At 36.0% G+C, this 20,666-nt stretch overlaps 1 protein-coding gene across 5 annotated transcripts in view; it reads right to left on the minus strand.

Annotated features, from left to right (window-relative positions):
• Positions 1 to 970: 970 nt before the first annotated feature.
• BACH1 (BTB domain and CNC homolog 1) overlaps positions 971 to 20,666 on the minus strand; it is a 73,531-nt gene continuing 53,835 nt past the window's right edge. For 4 of the 5 annotated variants that reach the window (XM_071754767.1, XM_071754758.1, XM_071754787.1 and 1 more), the window contains 4 exons: positions 14,676 to 14,973; positions 10,565 to 11,956; positions 8,799 to 9,005; positions 971 to 4,314 (listed from right to left, as the gene is read on the minus strand). In XM_071754767.1, the coding sequence (XP_071610868.1) occupies positions 3,853 to 4,314; positions 8,799 to 9,005; positions 10,565 to 11,956; positions 14,676 to 14,915 (2,301 nt within the window). In that variant the 5' untranslated portion in view covers positions 14,916 to 14,973 and the 3' untranslated portion in view covers positions 971 to 3,852. The remainder of the gene's footprint in view (positions 4,315 to 8,798; positions 9,006 to 10,564; positions 11,957 to 14,675; positions 14,974 to 20,666) is intronic. The other variant, XM_071754795.1, reaches the window with a different exon arrangement.

A 20,666-nucleotide genomic window follows, 5' to 3' on the forward strand; every position in this document is an offset into this window, starting at 1 on the left:
ACTGATCTCTGGCACACGTACCTTTCAGCTTTCATTACTGTTGTTTCTTGCTGGATACTAAGAGGAGTTTTAAACAGAACACAGACTCTGGAGTCACGATTTTAAATTTCCTCAAAGGGGAACCACGCTACATCCTGGCAGTGCAAGCTCATGCTTTGATTCTTAAAATCAAGCAGCACACACCATGCTAACTAAATCCAAGTGACTAGAAATTCCAGGGACAGACCTGGCCTGAAGAGACAGCTTTTACTCCCTTTTACTCCCTTACCAATTATAAATCGATCAATCCTACCCCCCCGCCCCCCAAAGGACTGTTTTAATGAAGAATCTGTTGGTGGGATCGAGTAATTTCAGACCTGAAGCATCAAATGCACAGATTACAGCAACTTCTAATGAAAAAGGAATCTGAATGAAAAGTTCTGTGCAAGGTAAAACACGATACTACAAGGCTAGATCCAGTATCACAGTTAACTATTTGAGGTACAGAGTGAGTTGGGATAAATGCAACTCTTCAAAGCGTAATTTTTCTGCAGTCTCAACAGTTACATTTACAAAGACAATTCCTGAGATGCTTAATAAACATAGGTAACATTACACTTTCCCTATGATAAAACCTCAAGTCTCATGCACTGACCTACACTATGCATGTGTTTTTCTTGACACAAGAAATTAGCAATATCCCATTAAATATCCTCTCTTCCCTAAAATTTTGTTTTAATATTAAAAAAATTAAATATCAAAGTTCCCCAGGAAATAAAACCTACTCAAACAGAAGACAAAAAAGTCAAATAAAACTTACAGGAAATTTATTCTAGTTCAGTAATATCTGCTAATGTGTGTATTGTTCCAGAACTTAAAAACTATCTAGACTACTTTGCTACTGTTTTCAGAACTTTAATAGCAGTTCTTAAGTGAGTAAGGCACCAGGAAAGACTTCAACTGCAAAATATTAATACAAAAAAGAAAAGCCTTTGTAGAAAGCATAGTGGTTTTTTTATTGTAGTCTTAGAAAATACTGAATTATGAAATATACAAAATCAACTGTTGTAATTATCTGTTTATTTTACAATCTGTATGCCATCATACTCTTATGGCTTTAAGATAGTCTGTCCAAAGTATTTGAAAACATGCTTTAACAAAGTATTTTACAATTTCAAAATTGAGTATTTCTTTACTGGAAAAAAAAAAACCAACCAAACTCTGAAACATTTACCTGAGAATTCTGTATCATAAATTTGTCATTCATTCTTAACTTTTGCAAGTTGATGATATAGGCTACAGAAGTCAACATGCAACTTGTAGGTCTACTGTATTAAATAAATACTTTAAAAATTATTTAGATGCAGCTGGTTAGGGAAAAAAACCTTCCCTCCAACTTCACCAAGTTCATTATAGGTTTAAAAACACAATACAAATTTTTTTTTCATATGTCAACGACAGTCACGACTTCTGCACTGGAAGCCCTGCACCATTTGCTGGGTGGAATTCAGACCCTGGCTGCTCACCAGACTCCAGCAGTGGAGAACAACTCTTTGGTGGAGAGTCTGGCCTCTGAACCTGGTAATCACTGACCTTGTTTTCCAACATCCACAGCCAAGTGTGTCGGGGTTTGGCCACTGGCTATGTTGAAGTTCCCAACCAATCATTCCCTACACATATGCTCCACCCCTTTATAACAAACATTAACCCTAGGAATTCCACTTCAGAATATGTGTACTATTAGGACAATGCTTTAGGAACATTATCCACGTCATTACAGATTATCACCAGTTTTAGAAGTGGTATTATGTATGGACAGTAGAGAGGGGCCTTCTATTTTTTTTTTTTTTTTTTTTTTTTTTCTTGTTTGCTTTTTAAGTAAAATGGAGCCTTAGGAACAAAACACTGCCCAGGGTGGCAGCAGGATTAAATTAACCAGGCATATACAGACACTGGATAAAAAACCCAGAAAGCTTCATGAGAAATACATATACAGGATCAATATATATAAATGATAGTAATTTAAAAGAATTTCAATTCAATTATCTGAAAATACATCCAAAGCAGTAGAACTCTCATGATACCTGCCATATAGCATTTATTTCTGAATTTCAGTTACTGCATGGACTGTGATTTATACAACCTATACTCCATTAACATAAATTTTCCCCTTAAAAATTTAATTACATATTATGAAAATCCCAGGATTTCACTAGTTACTTAAATCAACTTTCAATCCCATTGGTGAGGTAGTGTAGTCACTTGTATTACATGCTGGTTATAAGTACTGTTGGAATCTGTCAAATTTTAAATTTTTGTTTTAAATAAGTGGCTTAATAGTCTTAGTATAGTTATTAATGCTATGTTACCTAAGGGAGAAGGAAAAAAAAAAAAAGAGCACTGAAGAACAAGTTTTGCATCACTGCAAGATAGAACTGCAAAGCAGTATTTACAATAGTCCTGTGCTTAGTTGCTGCCTACTGTACATGCACTCTAAAGACAAAAAGCTAATATAAATTCTGAGGTAGGAAATGAAGAATTCCACTGGCTTGTACAAGATTCTTCACGTTTTGTAAACCAGTAAAACCAAAAGTTTTTTGTGGTGAGGTTCAATACTTACTTCTGGTGTGAGAGTAACATCTAAATAAAAAAGCATGATTGGAATACAATATGCATATAACTACCACATAAAAACCTAAAAAATGGGGATTATTTTCAGTGGCTGAATTTCTCCTTTGCAAAGTAGAGGAAAACCCTTCAGCTCATTTTCTTATGATACTTTCTATATGTTTATACTTGCAGCACAAGCCATTGAAAATGTTCTACAGGCTAAGGCATAAAAGTATCCTGAAAACTAAAATCCTGAAATAGAGCCTTACTGGTCCCAGTGATCAGAGGACAAATACATTTGTTGATTACTTTAGGAAATTAGGCACTACAGATAAAGAATTTGGTGCCTTAATATCTTTAAAAATCCTTAAACTTCCACAATACTTTGATTCCAACTTACCACAAACAGCAGCAGGCTTGAAAGTGCTAGGACAGTAATTCACAATACAGCACTGGATTTCAACAAGCATATGGGATTCATATGCCAGAGAATCCAATGCACACTAATCAAGAAATTGCATCAGTTCCAAATTTTGCCTTTCCCAGTATGTTGTTATTCCTGACACATAATTTAGAGACTAGAGCAGTATGCTGTAGCACCTTCACTGTTCAAGTTGTCTTGACTACATACTGAAGAGCTAAAACAAAGGCATAAATTCAATAAAAGCTGGCTCTGGTACAAGGATGGGAACAGCAGGAAGCAATAAGCCATTCCAGAGTGCACTTGCCAGAATCTCCCCATACTGTCATGTTATCCTAACCCATCTACAACAAACACTTAGAGCTATACAAGCTTCTTAAAGTTTGCCTACCGGGAAAAAAAAGCTCTTAAAAGAGCTAAGAAATCCAGGTATTGAAATCATTGTGCATAAACACTTGTTGGGAGGCTTTTATTGAGATGCAGAGTGGCATTAGGTACTATGGCATAAAGCAGAGCGAAGGCTGCTCTGTACCTGAATGAAAGCTTCCTCATAAACAAACACCTGTGTGCAGAGTTTATACTTTCCAAGAACTTTCCTAAACTCTCCTTGGCATCACCACACAGAAAAAGCTCCAAGGCTGACACATACAAATTCCACTCTAGAACTACAAAGAGCAAATCCAATGCTCGCCAAGTAGTAGAAGGACCATGTAATTGTCAATGTAGTTTCAAAAGGTAAAATTTCATCATCTTTTCATCACTTAGTAAGTTACTTTGCAGTAATGTTCCAATCTCACTTTTAGTTGCAATGTTGAGAGGCTGGCAACAGTAAGAACATTGATTCACTCATCTGTAGTGCATTTGTCAGTCATTTGCTGACAGAAGTCTGTGATACCACTGCTCTGTCCACACTGCTCCTCAAGCGAAGTTTTCTCCAGTGGTCTTCCAGAAACTGGATGCAGCTCTTGTGCTTGATCATATGTTGCATCACACACACTTTTCACACACTGATAACAAGAACTCTGCTCATTTGTAGATGTAACACCTGAAAGACCATCTGCTAATTCTATACATGCTGGTATCGCAAGCTCACTATCAGATGAAGCTGTCTGGTCTCTCTCCAGGAATAAAAATGAAAGTGGACAATCTGAGGAAGAATATTTTGCAAGGATTTGTATTTGCTCATGACTCAAGGCTGCTTCCTTAAACACCTGCTGGCAAAGTCCAGTCAGATTCTCCTTTGTCTCACCCAGAGTTGACAAAATGTGGTTTCTTTCCTTCAGCAAGTTCTCCTTCTCATTTTGCTGCAAAAAGAAAAACAGCCTTTTAGTCTGCATTTTAACACAAACCTATGGATTGTGTTTCTATGAAAGCTAAAACATGACTAAAATAATCTGGTCTGTTGAAACAAACAATTTGGCAGTAAGAAGATGAACAAGCACACAAACAAATGCCTATCAGAAGTACAATTGCAACCTCTCGAGTGTCATCCACTCAGCTATTTGAAGCTATTTTTCAGACATAGCTTTTTCAAAAGTGGAAACAGAAACAGTAATTTGTAGTTATGAAATACGTGAAACCAGCTTCACTTACTATAAGAACTCCTGAAACACTAATTGAAACCATTATTGCTGGGTCAACACAACATTAAGCAGAACAGTCTTCATAGAGATTTATAATTTAGAAGTTAGATATTGAAAAACAGGCATCACATTTTCATGATACTACTCTGTTAGATGAAAATACGTTCAGTTCTCAAAGTGCCAAGTCCCCTGCAGACTTAAGAAGGATTTCTAAGGTAAACAGAAAATACATAGTAAAGAAACAAAATATGCTGAAATTGTGAGCAATATGTTCTCTCTGGAAACACAGCAATGCAGTGTTTTGAGGCATTGTCTAGAATAGCGGGAGTTTAAGAATTTAAAAAGAGGAGGAGTGACAGGTTAGTGAATTGAAGAGACAAGAACAGAGGTGGCACTAAATAGGTAACCTACTACTGGAACAGAACACCTGCTGAATGCTTCAGTTTTATCTTCTTAGCTAACAAGCTTAAAAGTGGCAGAACTCTCTCAGACATGACATAAGACTGTCCTTAAAGTAGCTTACAACCTATCTGTGTAATGCAAAACTATCTTCCAAACACAGCATAGCAAAAGGGATGGCAATTCACTAATGAATATCAAGGAGCAAAAAAGTACCATTCATTAAAAATCAGCTTTTTTTTTTTTAATTTGCTTTTACTTAAATGTCATGATTTTTGCTGAGATTTCTGGCTGAGATTTCCAAGATACAAATGGCTGAATATGAAATTACATCGATAACTGAGAGGTCTAATGATGGAAACAAGCAACATCTGGAATAAAAATAAAATAAGGAAATGGGAAAGGACAGGAAACAAGCAAAACTGTAATGAAGCAGTTGAAAGGAAAGGACAAAAACTAAACAAACAAAAAACCATGCTACACATTGAATTAATTAATTGAAAGATAAGGCAGAGTTTTGAGAACACACACAACTTCAAGTAGATTTTAAGAAGTCTAAAGTAGATTTTAAGAACACACATACAGATTGTGTGTTACCACTATTCCTGTCAATTCACCCTCAGAAGTTCCATGATTGAGTCTTTCTGCATCCTCGTTTGCCAGAGAAACTCACATTGCAACCTCCACAACTTCTTTTTGAAAGAACTGGCTTAACTTTAACTGGCACTTCACAAGAGAAGCAGAAAAAAAGCCAGTCCCTTTTGCCTAAAATTATTAGAAAGAGTGCTTTGGTAACAGATTTCTGTTTGTCAGCATACTGGGAGAAGCTGTTGCCAGATCTGAGTCTAAAATCACTTCATATACATTTTGTATATGTAGAGGCACTCAGCTGTGTACTACAGACTGATCAAGTTATGCAGACTGCTGTTTAACATAAACAAAGTTATTGCTGTGTAAATTCCCTTCTTACCATCTGAAGTTGATGGATTAATATAATTAAATACTGCTTCATTTTAGCAGCATTATCCTAGTACTGTAATGTTGGCTGGTTTTGAGGTCATAATAATCAAGCTGAGCCCTCTTAATTCTTCTGGTAAAGGATCTATTTAGTTCCCACACTTCTCTCCCTGCTATAGTATATGTAATGAGATGTCACTTACTATAATTTGTGATTCAAGAAGGGTATGTAGCTCCTCCTGAGCTACAGAATCTTCAGGAAAGTAGTGCTTCTTGAGATCAGTTGTCCTTTACTCTGTCCCTTCTGACAATTACCTTAATTTTAAAGCTTTGAGGTGAGAAAGCTACAGGGAATGTGAATATAAACTCCTAAAAACTTTGTTTCTAGCAAGCTAATACGGAACATTAGAGAAAAACAAGAACACATAAATTAAGCTGAAAGATCAGTAAACAAAGACTGTATGGTCAAAAATTACATTATCCATACAGAAGATAATGAGAAATTATCAAACTTAATTCTCCCAGGTAACAGTCAGATGAAGTACTAACAATACAGATGAAGCATTTTTTTTTCAGTGCTAGTACAGCTTAATAGAAGACTCAAAATTTCACTCAGGAAGTCAGTCCAACCTCCTGCAGAAAACAGTCGGTTCTGTGTAAGATCAGGCTGCCAGGACTTTGCTCAGTCATGTCACAAGAACATCCAAGGACAAACACACACAACCTCTGCGGGGAAACTGCTTCATTGCCTGCCTTTCCCCACTGGAAACCTGTTTCCTTATATCCAGTTGAAACCTCCCATTTTATTAAATATAACAATGTCTTGTACTTCTATTGTGAACCACAACCCCTGCAAAGCTGAAGATCTTCCATTTCAAATGGCTACATGGTCTTGAGGACTCCCCCAGAGATATGGGCAGGTGGCTATTAGGTGTCCCCACATCTCTTCTCCATGCACAAGCCCTGTTTCCTCTGCCTCTCACCACAGAAGTACTCCAGGCCCAACCATCGTGGTGGCCTTCTACTAATCTTACTCCAGTTTGTCCATGTACTTCTGACACTGGAAGAATCAAACCTGGGCAAAGGATTCTGTCTTACACATGCTAAGCATATACAGGAGTACAATCACTGTTCTGGAACCACTGGCTGTGCTCCTGGCAAAGACTAACAGGTCTGAGATACACAAGCAGGAACAAGTGAGGAATCATCATTCACAAAGCAACCTGGATATACCATGCAAAGTCTCACAGATGTCTCTTTCACCCACCTGGAAATTCCACCTAGACAGATCAACTTTCTGTATTGATCTGTCTTGATCCACAACTTAAGACAAATTTGAGGGTGCATAACGTCACTGTCAGACATGCTCAACAGAACTAAACAAGGCCTTTTCAGGAAGTTCTGAAGAAACTTATCTGCACAGCTGTAAAAATAAGTGACTAGAGCATATTTATGCCTAGAGAACAATTCACAACTTAGACCTCACCTCACAATTCTCACTCATTGCCTAGACCTTGCTCAGTGATGCCTGTCCAAGCAGCAGACCCTCAGTCTGTTCTAGCACAGTTCCACAGAAGAAAATCTAATACACTAAGATTATCAGTCACTTAGACAATTACAGGTCTAATCTTGCAGAGCAATCTGTAATTCCCAGGCTCCCCCCAAGTGCTCCACAGCATTGGCAGTTACAAACAGAAAGGACAATATGACAACAAAAACAGGCAGAAAGTTCTGAACTGTCAGTAATGCATATTTCTTTCAATTCAGAATAATAAAGCTTTTATTAACACCATCTACCAATTTCCCTCCCTCCCAGAGTAGCTTTTTCATTCAGCACAGTGAATGACTTGCTCTGTTAACTCATGAGGGCTGCAAGGCACTGCATGCCTGCCTTCAAAGTCTCTCCTTTGTTGCTTAAGTGGAAGTACATGTAATGACAGATGATGGACCACTTCAGGGAAACTTTCTAGCCCATGGCACTTCAATTTTATTTTCCTTTTCACTTTTAAGTCTTAGGGGAAAGCTGCAACATGATCACATTTGTTCCTAGCTGCTGCAGACAACAAATCCATGTACATAAACACAACACTCAAAAATTAAGAGCACAGTAATCCCAAACAACTGGACTATTTAGTGATCAACCATGAAACAGAGATGAACCCATCAGAAACAAAGACCAGAAAATAACCATTCATGATTATTGTGAATGTCAGATTATCCACATTTCTCTAAGTTAAAAATATTTTCTGTTTACTGCCTTTTAAGAAGGCAAAATTACATTAGCAGATGGTTGCAGAGAACACTGGATGCATCAGTTCCTCAGCTACAATCTTAGCTTAGATATAGCTGCTAAAAAGGCAAGCAGCTTCCTGAGCTATGCTGTATCTTTGGCCTTTCTGTAAGGGTCTCATTTTTAGGATTCAAGACTCAGGAAACATTTCACCAGCCTATGTTGGTATGTTAGAAGAACAACATATACACAACAATGGCATATGGTAATCTTGATCATGAGCAATACTATGAGCTGCAAGAAGAAAAGCACAAAGCAAGAAAGAGGGAAGAGGTAGAAACAAAGTAGAGTGGGATGATGGTTGGGGTATCAGTCTGTACAATTAAACTCTATACCAATAGGCTTCAGAAACACTATTCACCAAAAATTATGCTGTGATGCACTTTTGCTTGATTGAAAATAACTCCACAGAAGGGAATATGTGTTTACTTAAGAGACAGAAAATCTAAGCTCGAATGGGAAAAGTAGTAAAACACCTCATTCTCAAACTAGTGCCAGATGTCCAGTCGAGATGTTTAGAGAAAGACTCAAGTCAACAATAATGACTATTTATACATACCAATTTTTCAATTTCAGATTCAAGATTTTGTATGCAGTCAAGTTTCCTCTTACGACATCGCTGTGCTGCAATTCTATTTTTACTTCGTCTTCGGATATCATGAATACAGTCCACTTGTTCAGGGGTTAATTTATGCATTTTCAGAAATGACTGGAAATCATTTCTGGAAAGCGAGATAATCCTTTGAGCATTAAATGGCAGTTTAACCTAGAATGTAAGACACAGTTGTAAATCAAAGGTGAAACTGATATACACAAGCACCAACAGGCCAGTTCAAGTTTTCATTTTCAGCATTCTACAGTACATAACCCATCTTTCTTCCTAAACCTCAGAGACAAGAGCAAGCTATCAAGTAAGGTGGATAGAATCCAGGGATCTCAACTAGATGAGTTCAGACATGGGTGAAATATCTGAGTACTTTGCACATTTACACCAGATTCTCTGAAGCGCATCTGGAGTAGAATGAAATCTATATATGCATGCAGCAAATAATTAGGTGATACGCTCTTAAAAATAATTTATGATTAGACAGTACACAAAACAAGTGTCAAGAATCACCAACAAGAGTCTAAAAGTTGCCCTAAGCTGCTACTAAAACTGTATCCTCTGTCTATTTTTATACCTTTACTTTTCTGCAGGAAAAGTTAATTTGAAACAGATATTTACTTAAAACATAGAAGTTACAATTTTTGCCTTCTAGTTCTTAATGCTGGAGAATGGGCACTGGGCTTTCTCTGCTGTCTGTACACCTGATTTTCAGAAGCAGGAGCTTCTGAAAACATACATAGATCATGAAGTCCTGATTAATACTAAAGAACATCTTTACCTTTACAAAGTAATTGCCACATTTTTATGAGGCATCTGACTAAAGATACTTTATTTTAATCCTTATATATGAATATATTAAGTAGTAGACTATGTTACCTTGCTTTGGTCAGAGATCTGAATTTAGTTTAAAAAGATAACAGAGGAACCCCATCTGTGTTTGGCTACCACTGGTGACAAACAGGAAAAAAGAACAGAGTATTGACCTCAGCAATTATGCCATCTATTTCTTTGTAATGTAAAGAATGTATTTAATCAGTCTAGGTACATAGGAAAATCTTTAAGAATGACTAGTTACGTATGGCATCTGTCTAAAACACTATGAAGGAATTACATAAAGGAAAGAAGTGCCAAGTAATTTCTGCAGTTGGAAGAACAAACATAACCTCAGTTTTAATGAAAGAAATATTATTAAAGCAGTCCTGAATACATAGCTACTGAAGCCATTTTGAAAAATTTATTTTCATTTTACAGTAAAACTGGTACCAAGAAACCTGTTAAGTTCCTTTAGAGATTCCAAGAAGTTAAGGGTTAAGTTTAATTGAAGAACAACAACAAGATAAAATATCTAAAGAACTCCCCTTGCCTGGCCTTGGTTTAAAATTTCACAATCTCTTCTGACAGAGATGTTCCAGAAAGATGAGCGAGGAGACCTAATACCTAAGCATCTACCACTTCAATATCCAACAAAAGTACTTTTTAAGTCTCCCTGAATGAACAGTGATCTTCCATATTAACCTTATAATTGTTATTTCTCAGAAACAAGCAATCAAAAAAAAAAAAAATCCAAAACAAAAAACAAAACCACCAAACAACCACAAAGCAAAACTAAAACAAACAAGCAACAAAACAAACCAAGAAAAAAAAAAAGTTTGAGAATTAGATATTTGAATAGACTCCTAAAAGACAGGGAAGCAAAGGACACCCCAGGATGTTCTTACCTCACATTCTTGCTCTCTTGCTGAACAGGATTCACTGTCTCCCTCAGTGTCCGTTTCTGAATCCTCTCCTAAACTTATCACATAATTATAGGGACACTGTTCTTGTTGCTGACCCTGAACATATTCTCCACTGCTTATTTCAGAGCTGTTGGAGCATCCTTCAGTACTCAGGTTGCTTATAAAGGGGCAGTTGACAGAATTCAATGTTGTGAAAGTTCGTTGAGAACAAGGTTCAGGGCTTTCACTGATCCTGATACCCAGCCATGGACACTCTGATTTTTTCCCTGAATATACTGGCTCCAAACGATCTTTTGGAACTGCAGGTGGCAGATGTATTTGACAGGCTTCTGTGCTGTAAATATCACTCCAGAACCCCTGTGCTAGGTGTTCTGCTACCTCTCTCTCCACACTGCTTCGATCACCAGCTGTCGTAACGTTAGTGGCTTCCCTAGTGCACAAATCACTGTTTGAAGGTGTGTCACCTTTACTTTCCATTTTGTCATTCCCAATTCCAGTACCCGATAGAGTTTTTTCAGCTGAGACTGTGTTGGTTTGCATATTACCAAAATTAAAGTTACCATATTGCTCACAAGTATGTAAAAACGACACAGGATTGAGTCCATGAGGTGCAGCAGGGTTTGGGGGTAAAGCAGCTAGATCCATTTTCTCCACAGGACTTGAAACATTCTGGGTTACAGAATCCCTCCTTGAGTCTTCCTTTTTCTCAATGCCCTCTTCCCCTTCTTCCATTTTTACCTGAGTCTCTTCACATTTGGAGACCAGCTGCAAAGGTATACACTCCTGAGCTTTTTGCATCCCGTCATTATCAGATACTTCCTTCTCAAGCAAAGCTGCAATTGGTGGCACCTGAATGTCTTTAATATTGGAACTTGACTCTGAAGTATGAACTTTGTCATTTCCAAAAGCTTTCTGGAACTTCCTATACTTTGGGCATTGGGAAGGTAAACTGGAAACACTACCCCTTTCTGAATGTCCAGGATCACATGTTTGATTGGCATTATCTTGGACAGCAGGTGATGATTTAGCATTTTCTTCATCTTTACAAAGCTTTGTGTCAGGAGTTTGAATATATTCCTTTTCTAAAAGTTCTTCTGCTTCATCATCTATTTCTAGGTCTCCATCATCCACATTGCTGATTTTAGGGTTTGCTTTCCGACAACGCTGTGTACAACACTTCTTCCTAGGACATTCCGGGTGATCTGATTTAAAGTCCAAAAATTTGAATTTGAGAAACTGAAAGCAAGACTCTTCAATGTTGTGTACACCCAAAAATTCAGCACATTTGCAAACTTCAGACACATTGTCCTTGTTTAAAATGAGTTTACCTGTGTACGCAAACTGAAGCAAAGGACTAAATCCTTTAAGTGTCACCTATTTAAAAAAAAAATATATATATTAGTACTGCAAACGAGTTTAAGAAACACAGGATCCAAATTTATTTGTGAGCAAACCACACCAGCAGGATACAGTAAAAACAAAAGCAGTTCTACTTTCATTTCTGGAGCAAGATTTGTTTCATGCTCATTCTGAAACAAATCTTCTGATACTATTTTCTCCTGTATATTCTTGGGCAATTATCTTCCTTGTGCTCCATCTCTTCATAAAGCATTCTGACAATACAGTACTAACAAGTGAAAAATATTGCTGTGCACTGAAAACCAGTAGTTGGACTTCAACTTTACAAAGGCACCTTTCAGACCCAAGTTGCACATGAACTACTCTAGAGCAAGATCAAAATGCTGCTGGTTTTTAACTGTTAACTCTTTAAAGAAAAACTACTGTTATTTGCTCAATCTTATGCATCACTGATATTAAAAGGTTTGAAATAATGGAATTTGGCCACACATGATTATTTATTACTATAGCCACCTAGCCTTTTCTCCTGTACAGAAAACAGGACACCAAAACAAATCATTCTCAGTTTAAAGCCTCTTTGGAGTAGGTAGTTTTAACTGAACACTTCCATCATTATAACATGTTCTTAGCAAAGAACAGTTGCCTAAGCAGGAATCAGAGGAAACTACTGATTACACTGCCATATTAATTCATCTGCAGTAGTGTCAGGAGAGGGGGTGTAAATGACAGTTTACCCATAAACTGGCTTGAAGTCTTTAAACTTAATTCCAGTCAATAAACAATTTAAGTAGGTTTACAGGAAAATTACTTTCATAAATGAAAACAAGAAAAATAGAACATTTCAAAACTGCAGAGTTTCTCTATGTAAGGTAGAAATGCCTACTGTTAAAAACTGAAAGGATCAAGAGACAAAAAACCCCAATTCTATACTCCTTTCAGTTTGTCTTACATTTCTAGCTGGCTATCCTCAAACAAGACAGAATGCTAGAAAGACTCAGTCTGACTGACCTATAAACCTAAAAAGAAAAAATTATTTACAATTTAAATTTATTTATATTTGGAGTTAAAGTCTAACTCTTGAAAATGCTGACAAAAAAACCCCAACAAAACAATACAGAACAACACCAAGATGTCATTAATTACTCTCTAACAAAATGTATCTATATCTATATATATATATATAGATAGATATATATAGATATATATGAACAACTTTATTCCAAAAATATTTTGGAATCGCAGACTGTGGACTGGTCTTTCATTTTAAACTTCAAATACTTTGTATTATTAAAAAGTTTAAAAAATACCACATGTCAAAACATGTGATCAGTGTTTGCATCTCTTAAACATGCAACTTCAAAAACTGACTCATTTTAAAATAATACTTAACAGTTCCCAGAAGAGAAGCTCAAGTTGCTGAGTCTTCAAATACTTTTACCAAGTGATCAGATCAAATTATTACAATGAGATTCACTGGTACTATTTTTCCTTATTGCATCAGTATATTCAGTTCTTACATCAGTAACACTAAATTACATTAAAAGTCCCCTTAAATCTACATTGTAGTATCAGTTCCTCATTTTCTTTACAAAGTCTGGTCCCTTCTACCTCCGTTTTATTTCACAGGTTCATTGGAACACTGTTGACTTGCACAGAGACTATTTTTCCCTTCTCCAACTTTGAAACACTTTTCTTACTCTTCCAGTATTCTATTTTCTCCCTAATACTAAAGCAAAATTCTCTCTTCAACATTTTAAGTTTCACACGCCACTCCTTTTCCTCTTCTAATCCAAGTCATGACTTTGAATCTCTAAGCATTCTTCCTCCATTGATTATTTCACATTAAACAGTTCAGATTACTGCTACAGCTGGGCACACAGCACTTGGGGGCCTTCACTTTTCATCTACAAGCACAGCACTTCATATAAAAAAAAAAATCCAGTCACTTGCTTGCCTTATGCCTTTTGAATAAATACCAAACTGAATCTTTAAACATCTTAGATGTGTCAGATATGTAATAATGATTTTTCTTTCCCATGGATGTCAGGTTCTGGTTCATTCCTACTGAATGACTTTGAATTTAATCTTATTCAAGATTATGTATTTTAGGGATAAAAAACCAACCTAAAAAAAAAGTAATTGCAATACATTTTCTCGGTCTTAAAAGCACAAAAACACAGTAGGGGAAAAAAAAAGGCTGCTAATGTGTGTAAAAAGGAGGGGGAAGTGAGCAGAAAGAAAATTAACACCAGCAAGCAAGGAATATAAGCACAACTGTATTACTCAACCATACAACACCAAATCTTCACAATCCTGATTTAAAGGTATTATCATTTTAAACTTTAAATTTGGTCATTCATTACTGTAAAAGTATTCTCATTTCAAACAGGAGGACTAATTCTGCAGTACCTCTTTACCATTTAAGGGCTACTTTTGGCAAACTCACATGCTTTGAAACAGGTGACTTATTTTAAAAGTAATATTTAATTAATTGAAAAGATCTCCCCTATATATTCTTCAAGACAGCATTCCCTTATCTTCAGACTGTGATACACACTCTGCTCTATCAAGCCTTTACTTCAACCATCGGCAGCTTTGCAACTTAGACATTAAGTTCCCTTAATTCTTAATTCCCTTATCTTTACCTAGCATTGAAGCACCTATTTTACAACCAAATGGAACAAAACAGATTAGAAGCACTGGCAGGTAAAATGCAGAAGGGAGTGACACTCACCTCTTCCGGTAAAGTGATGATAAGATCAGCATCCACCTGGCCCACAATTCTTGAAAGGAAGTAACTGCTGCAAGCAGCAAGCACAGCTCTGTGCGCCCGAAATCGCTGATCCTCCGCTAAAATAGTAACATCACAAAGAATATCTTGCTTTCTCTGATCATCAAGACTGAGAAGTACATTGGTACTGTGTACTGAGGATTCATATGCAAAAACCACACTATTCTTCTCACTTAGAGACATTCTGTATCACAAGTGGTAGGGTGAGTCTCAGCGGAAAGCATGCTTCTGCTCTTCAAACCTGGGGGAAGAAAAACCAAGTTTTAGATGTTTAAGTCATATACAACAGGAATCTACTTATTTTCAGCATAATAAGCAAGCTGTCAAAACTGCATTGCCTGTTCTAATTCTGATATTCTAAGATTAATATTCAATATCTCATGCAGGTTAATAAGCAACTACATTCTTATGTGATTTGAAGTACCCAACCTTCAATAGGTACTTAAAATAATGCTTTAGTAGTTTCTCAGATCAAAAAAAAGAGAACCGTTTTTCATGTGACTTCAGCAATAAAAATTCTTCCTCAGCAAGTGATTAAGAATCATAACTTTACAGTAACACCTAAAATTATTAATAATAATTATTATTTAATTTCATTACTTATCATTATATACCGACTCCAACATTATGAAAATGTAAAGATAAATAAAAAGCAGATATATTAAGCCAAAATTCAAGTAAATTCTATGTAAGCTACTTTTGTTTGCTGATTCACCTAGTACAGACTAACATATTCATGCTCTACCCTCTATGGAAAGTAGTTTTCCTGCTGAGCCAGGCAGGCATCAGTAAATTACTCTCATTTTGTCTCTAGTAGGTTGGTGCTTTGTTTTTAAAGTAGATTGGTTCTCTGATTTCCACCTGCCTTAATTCTCTAAAATAGCCTTGTTTTGTTTTCTTGGGTTTTTTTGCTCTTCCCCTCATCCCTATTTGAATCCTTCTGGTTAAGTTTCCTTTCCTAATCAATCACTATGATTCAGCTCACATGGCAACAGAAAACTTTTTGTGGAAGAGTGAAGTTCTGATGATTATGATCTGTTGGATAATAAACAACAACAAGAATTGACACAACACCTTGAAATAATATAACCTATAAACTGTCCTAAAGCTATTCCTCAACTTAAAATATTTTTTTAAAATTAAAATACCAAAAAAACCTAAACACTAGGAAGAAGTTTTTTCCTAGAGAGTGAAAAGTTTAATAGCAATTCCCAGCAGAGACTGTGACAAAATGCCAGCTCCAAACAACAATTAAACTGTAGCTGTTGTAAATCTTCATTTTGCAAATATAGGAAACTTTCACAAGGAGGGGAAGGCAGCAGGGCATGGTCATCTTTAAACACAGTGGCATAAAAGCCAGTCACACTGTCAGCTGTCCTCCTGCTTACTCACCACTCAACTTATTTTCATGGCATGCAAGTGATTTTTGTGATCTTTAGAAAGATACAGAAAAACAGCCACATTTCTAGTGATACCAGTAGCACAGTACTGGTGCAAAGGAAGTGGATTAGTTGCTCTTCCCATTCCCAATCACTTTAAATGGGAATTATGAAGTAATTCCCTGTGAAAGTTATTAAATTCTATTCTTGTAATAGCTTATGAGAAATAAGCAATGCAATATAAATAATGCATTTCTATTTTGCTTGCTCTATGTCCTTAATTTGTCCTGTTCCTCAGATATTACAGCACACACAATTTTGAACAAAGCATGATTCTGTATTTTTTACCAGGTATAATAAAATAAAACTTAAAAAAAAAAAATCAAAAAAGGACAGAAGATGAAATGGAAGACTAAATCAAGGGTGGTAGGGAATATTACAGGGAAGTATTACAGATAAAGGCATAATCTTGCTTGAACACCGAAGCAAAACTTGTGATGGAGACAACACTTACAGACAGGCCTTTAAACCTTCTTTTTTCTTTAAGTCCCAAGTTCTCCTAATCCTCAGAGGGACAACCCATGTACTAAATGTGCTGTTCTTGGGTTCTCTCTTGCAAAATAATCAGTTCCAATATCCAGTTCAGCCAATTAAGCTTTCGTATTATAGAAGGCTAAGAGGAACAGTACTTAAACAGAGTACAGTCAGAGTACTTTAACAGTACTTAAGCAGAGGACAGTCAGCCCTCCTTTACATTTATCTCCACAAGGCATACAACATGCTTTCAAAAGTGTGTGGTGTGCAGCCTACTTTAAGCTCTGACAATGAGCTTCCAGAAGTCGTTGCTGCCAAAAAAATAATTAGTTTGAAACACTACCTGTTTCTTGAGAAGTTAAAATAGTTAACCTGAGCCTAACTCACTTTAAAACTTTACTCTGACAAATGTTGTACTTCCTAATGTGAAGATTTCATCAGCCAAGTTATGTTCTCATTATAATCTAAAATGCAGAATTTCATTATGCATTTCAAAACTTAACCTTTTTTTTAAAAAAAAACAAAACAACAAAGCAAACCTCACACATGCCACACTCAAATAGTAAATCTACCTCAGTCTTCTTTGTGAAATCTAATTACTACACAAATGCCGAAGAGAGAAATCAAAAGGAAAACAACCAGAAGACTGAAAATGCTGGTTAAAACAGAAAAACAAACAAACAGGAAAGGGAAAATGTAACCACTGTAAGAAGTTGTATCACTTTAGAGAAGTGTGAATGTCTTAATTCTGTTTCCAGTTGTGTAATAAAGCCATGGTACACCACATATATGATAGTATTTGTCATCAGCCAGTATTTTCCACAGCAGTACAAGTACAAAATACATTTGTTTGATACGTAGATTTGTCACACCGAAGAGAAATAATACAACTCTTTTGTGACCTGTTTAATGTTTCTTCTAATTTAAGTGTTCTCCTGGACCACTCAAATTCTTCATTTCATTTATGGATGAACAAAGAGAGGAAAAAGTGTAAAGTGAAGAAAACAATTCAATTATGCTTTTTAAAGAAGCTTTATAATATACAAGCTCATGCTGCAACTGTCCTGCAAGGACAGGCCCTTCTAGGCTTTCTTCCTGCAAATGTAGGTATCTATTTCACATAAATTAATTTTCTACAAATATCAGCTGAGATTTCCTGCTCCCAGACAATTCAAATGAAAGGAACATGTTAACAAAAAGAAGAAAAACTACAAACAATAATAATAAAATATTTCCTTGGGCACCAAACTAAAACTCCTCTCATGCTATTTTTACCTTAAAGCTAACATTTAAGTAAGGAAAATTTAAATCAGGCACAGATAACACATGAAAGTGTTCCAAAAGTCAGCAGATGACAGTACAATTACTGTTCACTAAGACAGTGTTAATAAACAACCACGTGACCAAATGCAAGAATATTCTTTATGATTTAAGATATCTGATACACCAGTTTCCATCAAAACAATGAGTCCAAGAACATCTTCCAAAGCTTAAAATAGCCCTTACAGTGCAAGTTGAAAGTATTAAAGAAGAGCAACATGAAAGTTCACTAACTACAAATCCTTAGTGGAAGAAAACGAGTACTGTTAGTAAAAAAGCATTCCTTAGATTCTTCTCATTACATTTTATACACCTAATAATCTCATGTCTTGAGATCAGAGAAAGAAGGGGAGAATGTATATAAGCACACATGCTAGAATAAAAATTATATAAAGGAACACTTGCTGTTGAATTAATCCAGTTCTGCTTTGAAAACACAAACCATGCTACTATGAAGTTTCCATTCTTTATTGGACAGCAATTTTGAGGGGGGGGGGGGAAAAAAAACCAAAACAACAAACTACACACTACACAAATGTTTGACCTAAAGGCAGAGACCTTCTCCTTAATACTGGCTATAAAACTTCATTCTGCTTTATCAAAATGAAGCACTCCATTTTTTTTCTACTAGTATACAATTCAATAGGAAAAATATGCTTAACAGTTACCTGTAAATCTACCCCATATTCAGTAAATTGAGATCTCTAACTAACTACATATATATTTACTTTCAAATAACAAAACAATCCTATTTTGAATGAAAATTAGCACTACAACAACATTTTTAAAAGGAATATACATTTTTTAAGTACATAGTGTACAGACCAGTGCAAGATGCCTACCAACACTTGTTGGCAAATCCAAGGCTTATTTTTCTCATGCATTTGAAGTTGTTTGCTTATATTATTAACACAGAGGTAGATGTGAAGTACAGTGTGAAGTATAGCAAGTGTAAGGTACTTGAAAATCAGGCTGCAGGCTTGCACATCTGATTCCTTACACCTGGCAGCAATTACTACTCTAACTACAAGTTGACTGTAGAATTAAAGTTAATGATCTTTTCCTTCATCCCCACACAATCTCTGCTTTAAATAGTCATACGGTGCAGACCTTCAGGTAAATTATAAAGTCCCCCCATCTTATTCTTTAAAAAAGGTACATATTGCAAAAATGACAATCATAATGGTTGAGACCAGGTAAAACTATAAGGAACCATTGTTGCTAAGTTACAGAAGGAAAATAATAATAGATTATATCATGGAAGCGTTTGAAGGCCAGGTTGAACAGGGCTTTGAGCAACCTGGAGTAGTGGAATGTGTCCCTGCCCATAACAAGGGGGTTGAAACTGTTTTTAAGATCCCTTCCCAATTCATTTTATGATCCTACTATCACCTTAAAACAGATAGTATAAAAGAATAGGAACATGTTACCAGGTCGTAATTCATAACTGTGTGGTATTTTACATAGACACACACACAAACCTGGTACAAGGAAGACTAACTTTCATGTTCAGCAGCATCACCTCAACATGTATAAATCTGCACTCAACATCCTGTGGTCAACAAGGAAAGTGTTATGTGGGAGGAGGTGAAGGAAGCATTGAAGCATTGAGTTGTCACCAAAGCTGACTGAAGCCTGTATATAAAACAGCTTACCTACATACATTACAAGGCAAGAGAACTGCTTGATGTTTGTCTCTGAATTTCAGCCTATTATACAGTTCTGGGAAGTTTATTGCCTTCCACAAAAATATAATTTATATGTAAATATATACAATATATGTAAATACATAAATAATTTATTATATCCTGTTCTATATAATATACTTATATATTGAAGTAATAATAGAATAATTGTGGCAGGCATTTACTGGTTTTATTTTCTTTTACGCCACTCCTAGCGGTCAGGATTTTACACAGCACCACTTGAGAAAATATTTAATGCTGAGGACTTATTTTCCCCATTATGCAAAGGACAACACAACACAGTGTATGTATATTGACACTGAACATCCAATATGAGTGGTTTTTGTGCTGTTAAGCCTAAACTTCACAATTTGCTGCAATGATTAAGTCATTTGTGTTTGCATGCACAGAAAGCAGATAACAAACAGAACTCCTATTCATAGGGGGAAATTACATGGCTAACTAGGAGCAACAGTGATAAGATGCAAATGTTAAAACAACTTTCAAAATTGTAGAACAATAAAGCAACTGTACCACCCATCAGCTCACTGCAAATACTAATATCAGCACTAAATATCCCAAACCCTTGCCACTTATCCAGATGCTCACGGGATAAACAAAATTTCAGCTTTTCTGTAGGCAATTTCTAAAACACTAATGCTCTGTCCAAAATATTGTATTAGTAATGAATGGCAAACATACAGGATCATAAAAATCAAAGTGACTAAACAAATAAAACATACTAAACAATGAAGTGAATTAACAGCAAGATTTTTTTTTTTAGATTTTTAAATGAGGATTTAAAGATGGTATCTTGCATTTTTTATCAATGTTAGAAATTCCCCCCAAATGCCATACAGTTTACAAAATTAAGCTTTCCAGGATCTTAGAAAGCCAGTGCAGGTAACAGCAGCTCTGTATGCTTATAGCTGGCTTACTGTATACCTGCATCATTCTTTCAGAACAAAGACAAAAACAACAGCTGAAGATGTCTCTTCCTGCCTGCCTATCACAGC

Source organism: Heliangelus exortis, chromosome 1 (genome assembly GCF_036169615.1).
Source record: "Heliangelus exortis chromosome 1, bHelExo1.hap1, whole genome shotgun sequence".
In the NCBI taxonomy this organism is placed as follows: domain Eukaryota; kingdom Metazoa; phylum Chordata; class Aves; order Apodiformes; family Trochilidae; genus Heliangelus; species Heliangelus exortis.